Here is a 13,688-nt window from a genome sequence, read left to right as displayed (position 1 = left end):
CCAGCCCAGATGGGACTAGCACCTGAGTCCGGTGCAGGGTAGGAGCCACCCGTTGGGTCTTTCCCAGTCCCGCCTCCTGTCCCACAGTGATTTACTTCTCTGCTGGCTGCCCTGGGCAGCCGAAACATACTGCTGGGGAGGGTTGCATGACTGCTCTTGTGGCTTCCCTTTGCTTCCCCATCAGAAAGTCATTTTTCTTCAGGGAAACAAAGAAGTATGTGGGGGGACATAAATTCTGTGCATGCACAGTGGCACAGAATCCCGCCCCGGAGTACAATGAGCAAACGACCTGGGGATTTGTATCTAGGAGTCAACAGACTTTCTGTGGAATTACAGCATTTTCTACAGTTGAGGGTACCTATTACATATAGTTAGTTAATACCATATGCATATTCGTGGATTACATGAGGTCACCCTACCTTATAAAAGAAGTATTGCACAAGCTCGGATATCCTAACATAATAAAAATGCCCATGAACAAGTAACATTTTTTTCAAATGTTTAAATTTAGGTATTGCATAGTCACTATTTCTTGCAGCTTGGCGGCCTTCTTTCCCCGTGATTCCTAGAAGAAAGAGTCATTAGAAGCTGTTCAGAAAGGTAACAAATTATTTAAAGCATACAAACAAATACTGGCAAGTTGCAGGGCATGTGGTGATGTTAATTTAATATTATTAGATTTCACTATGCCTTATAATTAGCTGGAGTGTATAAAATATAAAAGGTATCTAAGAAACTGGGGAACTAATTCTTTGAAGCAACCTCTTATTACTTTTTAAATTATATTTATTTCCTTGTAAATTAAAATCTAGACTGCACACTTACCTATACCAACGTGTGCTTCTAGAATCATACTGACATCATTTGCTCCATCACCAATTGCTAATGTGATAGGGTGTTCCTTTGATAATTTAATCAATTTCACGATCTGAAAAAGAACTAGCATTAAAAATCTCTTTCCTGACATGTTTACAGTTTGGTTACTGTGCTGTGAGATGGCACGTGGTGTACAGTTAATTAAATGTAAGCAACATGCTTACTAAGGAAATTCTGTGAAAGTGAAGAAAACCACTTTTGTCCAATTCAATCATTATACATTAAACCCAATAGGTTTTCTTTGGCTAGAAAAACCTTGGGTATGAATAGTCCTCTGGTTTTATAAGTATTATTAGTGCATTTTAAAAGGGGTAGGGGAGAGAGACTGTTGAGGAGACTAATGTAGAAATTATTCAGAAGTTTTGCTTATGCACAGTCATCATCTATAGGCTGTGAAAGCTTTAATTAAAACAATTCCCAAGATATGGACTGTACATTTTCAGTAAAATCCTTTTTAAAAAAAGGTTTTTACCTTCTCAAATGCTTCCAAAGCCAGTAAAGTTGCTTTTCTTTTCTTATTGAATAGTTTTCTTGAATATTAATCTCATGATCATTCCATGACTGGCAAAATGAATATCAAACTTGACAATGAACAAAGATAATAGGGTCCTGTATGTCTTTCTGGATATAGAAGACCAAATATGGGAGCATAGATCTATCCATTTTAACTAGCAAGCATTATAATTTTAATAAACTGGTCTATTCAAACTAAATACTTATACAGACTTCCCCAGGATGAAAAGAAGAGTGACTAAATACATTGATTAGACTAAACGAATATGCATGTGTACTGTATATGAGTACTAAAACAAAGATATGGGGATTCAAGATATTAATGTTCCCATGTTTTGTGTCTTAAATATCAACATGCTTTAACGTTTCCTTCCCTGGAGTTATTAATATTGTTTACAAATTGAATTCCAGGTAAAACAGAGTTTTTAATCTGGGAATATCTACAGAAATGTATATGTTTATGTTAACATCAATGAGCAAACAGGAGTCGGACAGTATTTCAAATAGTTTACACCATCTACCTATTCCATCTGGATTTTACTTCTATTTGTGTTTAAAAAACAAGAACTAACACTCCACAATAATAGGTAACTCATTCTTCCAATAGTATCATGTAGCATGAATAGAAGATGAAGCAATTAGTTCATTAAATATGTTTCATTTACCAGTATGTATCAACCATAAAAGTTGATCATATACATAAATCAAAATCAGGTGCACAGCAGGGTTCTCTTTTAATGTGCCATTACCTAATTGCTTTCTAGCAAAAATTCTCCTCTCATTCTTTTTCTAATTTTTTTATTCCATTTTATAGGATAGAAAAGTAAAAGATAACATTTTAAATTACCATAACATGTCCCAAACAGTAATGACTTTCAATATTTATATAGATGCATAGTTAACAAGTAATTGATCATGAAACACAAACCTGTGCTTTCTGCAAAGGTGCCATTCGACAGCATAACACTGCACTGCAGTTCCTGCAAATTTCAAGAAAGAGCTCTCTATAGTTACCAGAGCTCCCATCTTCTCTAGGTTTCATTATTAATGATAATGCTGCTCCATCAATAATTAAGCCATAATCTTGCATATCAGTTGAAAGTCTGTTGAGGAAGAAAATGCAAGTGAAGAGCTACTGTACAAATATACATATTTTGAGTCTTGATTTGGAAAGAGAAGGTGACAAATTTATTTACCAAAAAGCAACATTAAAAGGGACACTACCAAGGTAAATATACTTAAAGTGAAAATCCTTCTATGCTGTTCCTAGCAAAATATTTTTAAATTCTAGTTTACTTTTGACTCATTCTGCTTATTTACTTTTGCATTTCACCACCTAGCTTGGACAATGAAACTAGATTGATTCCGTTTAATTTATGCTTTGACTTCCATGCACTGTATAATGCTACTGTGTTTGGGTTTCCAACACTGCAAGGGAATGTTCACAACAAAAATGGGGGAAAAACAAGTGGTTTTCAAAAGTCTGTAAACATTTACATATTATTTATAATAGTTATTTTCCCCAACACCTCCCTCTGTCTCCACTGCCAATATACAACCTTTTGTTTATCTTTGACAAAAATAAACTGCCTAAGCTACCCATTATAATGATAAATTATTGACATTAAAAATTTCCCTCACATCTTGAAAACAACAGAAGCATCAAAGTAGCACACTACTGAGTCAGAATTAACTAGAAAATGAGGTATTTATTAAGAGCTGACGATGAGCTTGAATGCTTGACAGGACAATGAAATATTTTCATTCTAGCCTTACACACACAGAATCCCTACAACTAAAATAAAAATAAATAAATAATGTGTTTGATTCACACATATATGAATCAAATGGTACAGAGAAAACCAATGTACAAAGACCTTTGCAATACAAGGTTAAAATAATATACATAAGTGAACACACCCAAACCCTTGACAAGAGAGAGAGAGAGAATTAATATCTAGGAAATAAGAGCCAAGGAAAACCAGTAACCATCAACTCCAAGCAACAAGACCGACATTTGTGCAATACTCTGCCAAAACGTAACAATGCTTGCTAACTGATGCTGTCCCTTTATTACAAACTTATCACTAGGGTGAAATTGCTATTTGTTTTCAAATTAACAAAGAGAACAAAGCAAACATACACGCTGTATTACTAGGTCCAGAAAACCCAGAAACTGATTTCCCCCCAAATTTTCAGACAAACAAACACTTTTAGAGTTTTAACCTTTTGAAGTTTTATTCAGACATTTTCTGATTCCAAATCCCATTTTTCTGACTTTCTAACCATCCTCTCTCCCTTCGTGACACATTCTAAACTGATGAAATCAACCACTCTTCCCCAGATCATGGGCAGCTGCCACTTAGCCACCCAACAAACATAATTCAATATTCTCTGGTTCCTCTACCTTCATATTTAAGTCACTAACGTTTCAAGGTTCACATGTGGGCCAAGAGATCCCGCAATGCGCTTGCTCTGTCCCAGATGCATGTAGGTGTACTCTAAGGCTTCCTTAATTATAGTACACAAAACCTCCTGGCACATGGGCTTATCAGGGAAGTCCCAGAGCACACAAAATATTAATTCAGGAACATACTGTTCATAGTATCTTTTAAAAATATAAACAATATATTTTTCATAACCATGATTTTTGTCCATGATCTATTTTTAGCAGTGGAATGGTTAAAATAACGTAAGTCACATAACAAGCCCGAGGATGAAGAGTGGAAAGATTTTTGGCACGTAACAAGCCTAAACTAGGTATTAGTTGCTACACAGTAATTCACATTCTGGCAACATAAATTGAGCTACAGTATACTGCTGCCATTGCTGTTCTAACAACCATTTAATTACAGTAATTATGAAATGCCCAACAATTCTTTTCTCAGCCTGAAAGCTGAACTTTCTACATACCCTGAGAAGTTGTCCCTGGTTAAGCTGCCACTGTGCTTTAGGACAGTTTTGCTTAGGTCAAACAATACATCATGTAAACTCTGTTCCTCAATTTTCTTTGTGGTTAGCTCAAGTAGTTGTGTGTTTCTTCTGAAGAGTTTGCAGGCATAGCATGTGGCAGCAGCAGTCTCCATTTTGTCTCCGGTCAGAACCCAAACTTTAATGCCAGCTTTCTGGAGTGCTTCAATAGTGTCAGCAGCTTTTTCTTGCAGCCTGTGGATATCAATTGACAATAAATATTGATAGACTGACTGGAAATGAGAAATTCAGGGTCCTTACTAAAAGGTTTCCATGACACTAACAGTATTTCAGTAAAAGGTTTTAGACACAAGAAGTTTCTAATATGAGGAAAATCATAGCTGGGAATCTGAAAATGCTTAAAGACAAAGATCAGCATGTACTGTATAAGTAATGTGTCTTGCCATTTTCAAGCTACTCAAAGGTTTCTGCTTTCATCTTTATTACTTAAAGAATAGGATGTTTCATCTCACCAGCTCCAGGCCAAGTACAAACACACAACATAGAATCATGGAATCATAGAATATCAGGGTTGGAAGGGACCTCAGGAGGTCATCTAGTCCAACCCCCTGCTCAAAGCAGGACATATCCAGTATCTTCAATTAGTTGTGTTAAAAAAATGAAACATCTAAGTTGCTGGGTGATAAAAGTCAGACACACACATCCCCCTCACAGCACCCAATAAGCATATCTTTTGCTCTCCTCACCAACCCCTAAAGATTCTGCCTTCATTTCCTCAGACTGCCCATCTCAGAGACTTGCTTCTCCATGATCTTCCCTCCAGCAGATGAAGGGTACACAGGAATACCACCCAGCCCTGTCACACATCAGTGATGTTCTCAAAAGTGTGAGATTCCCTTTTTTGTTCCTCTGGGGCTCCACAGCCTTCATAGCCAGAACTAGTGACAAATGAAGAATTCCAAGCAATGTCTTCTGAGCAGACCTAACCTTGCTGAGTTTTGTATCCGCTTTTCCACATGGGTGACAGATTTTATATAAACTCCATAAAAAACAAATTAAAAGAAAATTATTATTGCAAAGCTAAGCACTCAAAACTCAGGAAATGCCAGAATTAAGGTAGCTCATGCAACCTTAATTATGGTCTGTGTGTGAATATACAGTATAGTCTGATTAAACAATTCTAGGAATATGCTGACTTTGATATAAACCAAAATGTTCATTACCATTTGTGACTCAAATCAAATGAGTATAGAAATACTTGGGTAATATTCACGACATGTTATTCTTCAAAGTTTTATTTTAGTATGGTATCTATGACTGAAAGAAATAAGCCATATTTAACATTTTTATTTGTAGTAGGTCTTAGAAACATAATAGTAAAAGTAATAATTTGCAACATTGATTATCTGAAAATACTGATTTATGTGTATTTATTATACATAACAGGGAATGTAGGTAGCTAATTTATAGGAGATGGATACAAATAAAGAGATCTGTGCCTCACACAAAAAAAGAGGTATAATTATTGCTCCTCTGGTAATAGGCGCATCTTCCCATTTATCACATTTGCTAGTATACATCATTCAACATATCCAAAGCAATATACTTACTGGTCCTCAACAGCTGTAGCACCAAGCAAAATAAGATCTTTCTCTATCTGCTCATATGCCTCTGCCAGTTTCTTTTCCCGATCATGAAGGGCTATCTTTGCATTCTGAAGCAGCCTGCAGACATTATCATACTCTTTGAATGTGAACTTTTTATATGCAACACACAATGTTCGCAGTCCCTCCTAAAGAATATGATAAAAACAAAGAACAATGTTTATACTGTGAAAGTCTTAAACACCATTAAGAAAATTTCTGAAAATAGAAGAAATTAATATTATCTAATATTTATGATTAATATGAAGAGTCCCTCTTTGGTTTCTCTATATCAGTTTAGGGCTCGATGATGACTATATAATCTGCCAGAACAAGAGGCATCAGGATGTTATGCTGCTCTGAGAGCAGCCTGGGAGAGACATTGTGACCCTCCAAGTAGGGAGTAAATTGTACTGGGTCTATACCCACTGCAGCACACGCTGCCTGACATGCCAAGGCAACTATCCTGCTGAGTGCGTAGGATAGGTAGGTGGAAAAGCATGGGAAACCAAGGCTATATGTTCCCCTTTCTGACCTCTCCTACCTACCTGCACAGAGGAGGAAATGTACTCGCTTTGTGGAGCCTGCTGCCCCTCCTCAGCTGCTACCTGCAACCTGGTCCAAAGGGGTGCTTCTCACTCTTAATCCCTTGTGCTGCTGCACAAGCAGGGATAGAATTTGGCTCTTGGCTGGTCTTTACATTATATGCACAAAGATTTAATTTGTAGGCAAGCATTTTTATGTCTATTTAAAAGGGATTCAAGTTTATAATTTTTTCAGCTGATTTTACTGATATATTTTCCATGTTAAAAAGATCAGCTTTAAAATTCTGATTCATTTGGCGAGATTATCTTTAAATAGGTACAAATGAAAAAAATACTAAAACTGTACAAATAGACCTCACTTTTGAGAGCTATAAACAATTGTCTAATCTAAAACAATTCATGTTTCTCAGTAACTCCTTATACACTGAAAGGGCAGGCATCATCCAATTTTGAGATAACTAAATATTATAGTTATATTATTCTGTGAAGTTAAGCACAAAATACCTGAATGTCACGATAATCTCAATCCTATATTTACTGCACATATCGTTTCTTAATTTACAATAGTTTAATTCTAACAGAAGAAGAGAAAGCAAGCACATATAAAACAAAGCAGGATGTCAAGTATCTCATTAACAAAAGGAAATCAAATAAGAAGCTACTTTCTTGTATGTACTGGTCTGGTGAATGATCTAGTGAACGATCAGTACCTTTTTCACCATAACGTTACACTTCAGCAAATGCACCACAGTAATTGGACTGAAAGTCAGGTGGAATGTCAAGTGTTCAGAAAGCAATACAACAAGAACATTTCCCTTTGACCATTTTCGATGTGAGTATGATCAATTATTTTCTTGCTGGTGTCAGATATTGTTAAATATTTATGTAGTGCCAAAACTTTGAATGGTACTTTACTGAGAATTATAAATGGAAGAGTCCCCAAGGAGTTTGCATACTTATTTAGAGAAACAAAGGAAATGAAGATAAAGGAAGAAGCAGTGAAAGGAGGGCCAAGGATTAAGGCCAAATGATAACATGAGTCATGTTATATTGTGGTTGAATTATATAACTTGTGATTTTTGAAATGAGGCTGAGGTAGTGCAAGAAGGATCGAGTGGATAGCACAGGAGTGGAAGTGAGTGACAGAAATCAGGGTGAAAGAAATGGGTTTTGCGGAGGCATTTGAAGACGACTGAAGGTGCTTGACACATTACAGAGCGAGGTCATTCCAGTTTGAGGAATGAGTGCGTGGGAACAATCAGCAGTTAAGAGTAGGCAGATTGCATAGTACGAGATGGAGAGGGTCAAGAGGATAAGTAACATGTATAGGCAGGAGTTCACCATCAGTGACGCAGGAGAGCCAAGAAAGGATAGAATAACAGAAGCCCATGTTAGAGAGGGTGGTGATCACAAAGTGAAAAGGCAGGAGAGAGAGAGCATTCCATTTTTATTTCAGTTACATTTTGGAACTTGAAAGGAGCCCTGCTGCAATGCAGCAGTTGAATTTGAGGACTAGCAGTAAAGCATTTCACTGTGTGTAAATGTCATGTGTTCACCTTCACACTGCACTACTGCAGGGATTGGGTATTACTATATTTTTGTACTGGCTCACAGTGGCTTCTATTACTAATGTACAGTACCTTAAGCATCCCGATGACTGCCCACAACACCTAGATCAATGGTTTTCAACTGCAGGTCTGCAGCCCCCTGGGGGACTGCGAGGCAGTTTCAGGGGGTCCATGAAGCAGAGCCAGCATCAGACTGATCAGGACCTATGGCTGAAGCTTGGAGCCCTGAGTCCTGGCACGCACAGGGGGGGAAATTCTGAGCCCCCCGGCTTAGCAGCTGAAGCCCAGAGCTCTGAAGTCCCGCTCCACTCCCAGTTGGGCCTTGGGGTTTTTATAGCATATCGGTGGGGGCCTCCGAAAGAAAAAGGTTGAGAACGTCTGACCTAGATCACATCCTCCCACTCCCTATTTGTCCCCAAAATAGCAGACCACAGTGCCAAGGATAAAAACAAGTAACAATCACCAAAAATGAGTTAGAAATTTTATGGCAACAGCATTTCACTTGATCAACACCACTTCCAGCCTTGAGATATGGATATTGCTCTCCACAGAACAGCACTGCAAGATTAGTAATTATCATACTCCTAGTAATTTGATGTTTCCACTTTCTACCTTGATCATGACCAGGAAGCACAGATTTGAGTATATTATTTTGAGCTGGATTACTTCTGATTTGATCTGAACTGGTTTACACATCCTTAGAAAGAATAGTACTATTTATGACAAACTATCATTGCAAGTTCCCTTTACACTGTTAATTAGTACCTTTAATGTAACCTGAAAAGTTAAAGGAATTTCCCATGAATCTAACCGACAAATAAATACAAACAAGTCTCTTACAGTTTGATGGGCACTACCGAACGATTCTGCTCTATAACATAACCTACCACTGTTACCATTTTGGCTTTATATATTTTGATCCATGAGTAGAATTTACTAAATAGAAGGTAGGTAACCCATGTACCCTTCTCCAAAGAAAAAAAGTCACGCTATCAAAAATATGATGGGAAAATGTACAAATCAGAAGTGCAATGTGCTCTTTTTGAATTATGTCTATAAGGAGCCATGAGGAAAGAAATAGCTGATGGCAACAAAGCCAAGAATGTTTATTAATAAAGTGATTAACTCATCTGAGCCAATGCCCAGAACCCAGTTGCCAAAGATGACTGAATTCAATTTTTGAAGAGGAAACAACATTATTTCATTTTTGGAAGGGAACATACACATAAGATGATGAAATTCATCCCTATGAAGATGATCAGCACAAGGCCAATGCATTAAATGCCACATAACCATTGTACAGATCTTGATGCTGGCTCTCTGCACAAAGGTGAATTTTACTTAAAAATGAACATAATGCATAGACAGAAGAAAATGAATGTTATTTTTTTGGTTTGTTAGATCAACAGGACTGTCTTACTTGGACAGAAGAGCAAGTCAGTTAATTGAAAATGGAAGGACAGCAAGGTCTTGCCCTTGGTGTTACTGTACTTTGCTTTAGTAAATAAGAAAATCCTAGCTCCTAATCTGAATGTTTTAGGCTAATCTTCCCCTGGTTAAAGCCTGGGCAGTTTGTGGTGATAGCGCTTTGCCCATCACCTTAGATTATTAATTTGTATTGATTATAGAAGCCTCTGTATTTTTTGTACTTTGGTATTTAGCAATTAACAACTACAACCACCTCTCAATTTAGTTTTCCACTTTGAGACAGAATGCATTAATAGACACTTTTTGAAGAAGTTAGCTTGAGATGAGGCTCTAGTAATTTTACTCCTTCCGGTCACAACAATTTGGGCAACTAACTTCGTGATTTTATTGATAAATTGATGTTGCTTCTTGTAAAAAAGCAGTATATTGTCCTGGACACAGAATCTGAAGTGTTATTTTAATGTTAGTCAGTAAAGTCTACATGACAAAATGGACAAAATGAATAATAAAGTCTTAGTAATCTTTCAAAAGAGAGGGAAAGGACCAGATCAATATTGAAAGCATGACTCAATCTAACTGTTCCAGTTTAGTTGACTGCTAAGACTAGATTCCAGCAACGACCTTTCAAGTTGGTTCAAACTTTTGAACTATGGACTGTATTAGAATAAGGAAGCATTTTATTTCCCAGTTAAATGATGTTGTCAGAGGAAATATATTTTAAGTGGCATTTAATGTTCGTATGGAAGAGTAATCAAGCAAAATAAAGATAGACGAGCTCTCTACAAAGTTACTTATATGCAATCCAAAAAGGACAAAAATCAGGACATCTATGAGATACCTATCATTTATCATAGCATGTGAGCCCATTTGCTGCCTGTATGCTCTTGAAGAAGCAGCTATATTTAAGAATTTGGCCTAAATGCAATTATCCAGGATGAAGAAATATTGAGACTGAGGCTCTTGATTCTCTCTCAGACTCTGCCAGAATTTGGATGGATATAGTAATATTAAATTGCTCTTTCAGTTTTATTAGCTTCTTCCACCTCCAAACAACCACTCTCTCACAGGGGAGAAAGCTATTTTATATAGTAAAGGCTTAGTAATGTGCTCTGGGAAAGAGTTTTAAAGAGGAAATCCAGTTTTCCTCTAAAACAGAAGATAACATTGATGGACATTTCTTCACTTTCTGTAGTAATACCTGTTTTCAGTCTGAGTATCTGATGCCAGCCAATGCTATCTTATTTTAAAAGAGATGATAATATTTCATTGAAATGGCCTTTGTTGTTTTTTAATGGCATGTGAGACAAGTATTTATAACCCCTAATCCTATCTTTCAAGTAACCAAGTTAGATATTTTTTCCCAAAGGAATCGAGCAAGCTCATACTTCCTTTTTAGCGAGCAAAAATGTACGTACAGGCATTATTGTTGTATTGCTTCCTCATAACAAGAACATTTACAGCAAAATTATGTTCTAATGTTTTCTCTCTCAGGAGATCTTGTGAAGTATTCTAAAGTCAGTAAAAATATCAGATGCCAAGCTGGAGACTGAAAGTGGGGGTGGGATTTTCAATAGGAGTTTTACCACTGACTTCAATGGGGAAAAGTTAGGCCAAAGCTGAGCACTTTTTAAAAACCTCACCTTTGACTGCTAATTAACTAGTTCTGGGTAATAATAGATAACTACTAGTTAGATTATCCTAACCACAAAATTAACATGTAAATATCCTTCAAAATATGAGTTCTTGGTGTTTATTAAGCATTGGGGCAAAAATCATACCTCAGAGGAAAGATCTCCAGGGGGCAGAGGAGAGAGGGGGCTCACTTTTGTCGGCAGCTACTGCTACAGAGGCTATGATGAAGAGTAATCCTTGCACTCAGGAGGGCAGAAGGACTGTAGCTGTGTCCAGGTCTCGCACAATGGTGGAGGCTCCCTGAACCCTCCTCCCCATCTTGGTACACAATGCAGGGTCAGGAAATGCCATTTAATATTTAATCTTACCACTGCGTTGCGCTCAACTCTGGATCGTATTTGGTCTATTTTGCCTTCTGTAACTCTAGGAAATATAGATGAATCTGCTCCCTTACAAAACAGAAAAATGTCGCCTAAAAGAGACAAAATACGAAGTTTAAAATGGTTAAAATTTATTTTCTCAAGAAAAAAAAAAGTTTTTAAACAGGTTAAATATTTTTAAAGACAGTTTCTTCAGACATACATTGTTCTGAGAGAGCTAATTACCATCTTAAAATTCCAAAGTATCACTGGAAGAACAGAAAAGAGCACAGCATGAAGAAAAGAACACTCTGGTGAGACCCAGTTGAATTCAAAATCAAGACAAAGTTCACAAACCACTAACCCCCTCCCTCCAAAGCAAACCAAATCCAGGATATGACATCTCTACCTGCCACTGATCGGACAATCACACTCATTCGCCTCCTTACCGAATCAAAACTCAAAATCTCTAACAATTCAAACCTGAAAGAGAGAGAGGAAAAAAAAAACATTTTGAAGTTAGCCTGTTTTTTCATACAGCTAAGCTTGTTACTAATCCTAGATAATAATTTGTAAGTTCTGCCCCGTGGAACAAAGATGCAGTCAGTTAAGGAAAAATGGGTGAGTCCCCTGGCAACTAGACCAGGAGTTTTGGCTGGGTAATGACTGCATGATGGAGTCCAGTATCCAGTCACTGACAGCAGCCAGTACTAGAGGAAGATGCAAGAAACCCTATAACACAGGGATATGGAACATACTGCTCACAGGGAAAGTTTCCTTCTAGTCCCTAATAGCTAGAGGTTGTCCTATGCCTTGAAGTATGAGGGTTTCTATCCCTCAGATGTTTTAGGATTTTTAAGATTTATTATAACTCTGAATATTCTTGTTTTCCCCAAAGGGAAAGGCACTTCTACCCCCAATAAATCTCCATCCAACACCAATATTCCCCTCGACCCAATGATTCCCCTCTACCTTCTCCACACCATTCATTTAATGTATTTTATCAGGTCTCTTATTAATTTTTTATAAAGTAAAGAGTCCCAATTTTTTTTTTCAATATAAACATATCTTTAACCCAAGTTCTGACCTCTGAAAGGCCCTTCTCCGTAAATATTTTACTCATGAAAAATGCTCTAATCATTAGACAGACTATATCATATTGTTTTCACTTGTTTAATCAGAGAATTTACTCAGTTCTATGTTTTTACAGTCTGGAATTAAAAAAAAAAAAAAAAACTACGTAAGGCCATAATACTACTTTTGTTGAAGTCAATGGTACAAATCTAGCAGGAAGCTGGATCAGGCTTATGATTGCAAAATGCAATGAAAATTGGAGTAAGTTCCAAGTATTTTTTAGTACTTCTATATTTTACCTGCCAAATTATTACTGTGCCTCCATTTGCTTATGAATTTAGCTATAAATATCAGAGTCCTATGTTACTTAACAGGAATGAAACCAATGGGGTTCTACAGAAATATAGATTAACATTTTCAAAAGCACATAAATCCTATTAACTTTCAGTGGGATTTAAGTGGTTTTGAAAATTTTACTCATAAAAATGTTCTACAGAAGTTACTCTATAGTCCCAGACTATTTAACAAAGTAGAGTACCCTTTCTGTAAATTACTTGAACCACCTAAACGATTTTCCAACAGGGATATAATTCTCCATTAAAACTAAATAGGATTGTTTAAAATAAAATATATAGAAACAGATGAAGCCATATTAATTTTATATACCAGAGAAACACCATTTTGCCTCGGACTACCTTGTTATACCTTTGCTGTTTTCCCATTTTTCCAACTACATAGTTTCTCAAACTGTCAGAGTAAGTGAAAACAGAAAATGAGAAGTCCTGTAAATTATAACTATCAGTAAAGCATTAGCCTTCTTCAACTAAGTGGTTTATTATTTCTCAAAATTTTTGGTTTACAAATGAATATACTTAGCGAAAGAAAAAATTGCTGTATACACCATTGATAAAATCCATTTCCTCAGACCCAACCAGTTCACATTTCCACAACCACTCACCTCTCAATATCATTTTTTGGATTTAAAATTTCCATAAAGTTGTCCTTCAGCCTTAAATATGTATAACCAAGTCTGCAAATTTAAATGCAAATTCAGACAAGAAGACATTACAAGTAATACATTTATAATTACACAGCTTAACACGTTGTAAGTACTTAAGA

At 36.5% G+C, this 13,688-nt stretch overlaps 1 protein-coding gene across 7 annotated transcripts in view; it reads right to left on the bottom strand.

The window, feature by feature from the left end:
• Nucleotides 1-13,688, bottom strand: part of ATP11A (ATPase phospholipid transporting 11A) — a 235,337-nt gene that overhangs the window by 39,762 nt on the left and 181,887 nt on the right. For all 7 annotated transcript variants that reach the window (XM_048855438.2, XM_048855445.2, XM_048855455.2 and 4 more), the window contains exons 15-22: nucleotides 13,528-13,599; nucleotides 11,905-11,978; nucleotides 11,505-11,608; nucleotides 5,931-6,112; nucleotides 4,303-4,554; nucleotides 2,318-2,492; nucleotides 826-928; nucleotides 420-565 (exon numbers count right to left, since the gene is read on the bottom strand). In XM_048855438.2, the coding sequence (XP_048711395.2) occupies nucleotides 420-565; nucleotides 826-928; nucleotides 2,318-2,492; nucleotides 4,303-4,554; nucleotides 5,931-6,112; nucleotides 11,505-11,608; nucleotides 11,905-11,978; nucleotides 13,528-13,599 (1,108 nt within the window). The remainder of the gene's footprint in view (nucleotides 1-419; nucleotides 566-825; nucleotides 929-2,317; nucleotides 2,493-4,302; nucleotides 4,555-5,930; nucleotides 6,113-11,504; nucleotides 11,609-11,904; nucleotides 11,979-13,527; nucleotides 13,600-13,688) is intronic.

This window comes from Caretta caretta, chromosome 1 (genome assembly GCF_965140235.1).
Source record: "Caretta caretta isolate rCarCar2 chromosome 1, rCarCar1.hap1, whole genome shotgun sequence".
Taxonomy (NCBI): domain Eukaryota; kingdom Metazoa; phylum Chordata; order Testudines; family Cheloniidae; genus Caretta; species Caretta caretta.
This window is presented reverse-complemented; position numbering and strand designations above follow the sequence as displayed.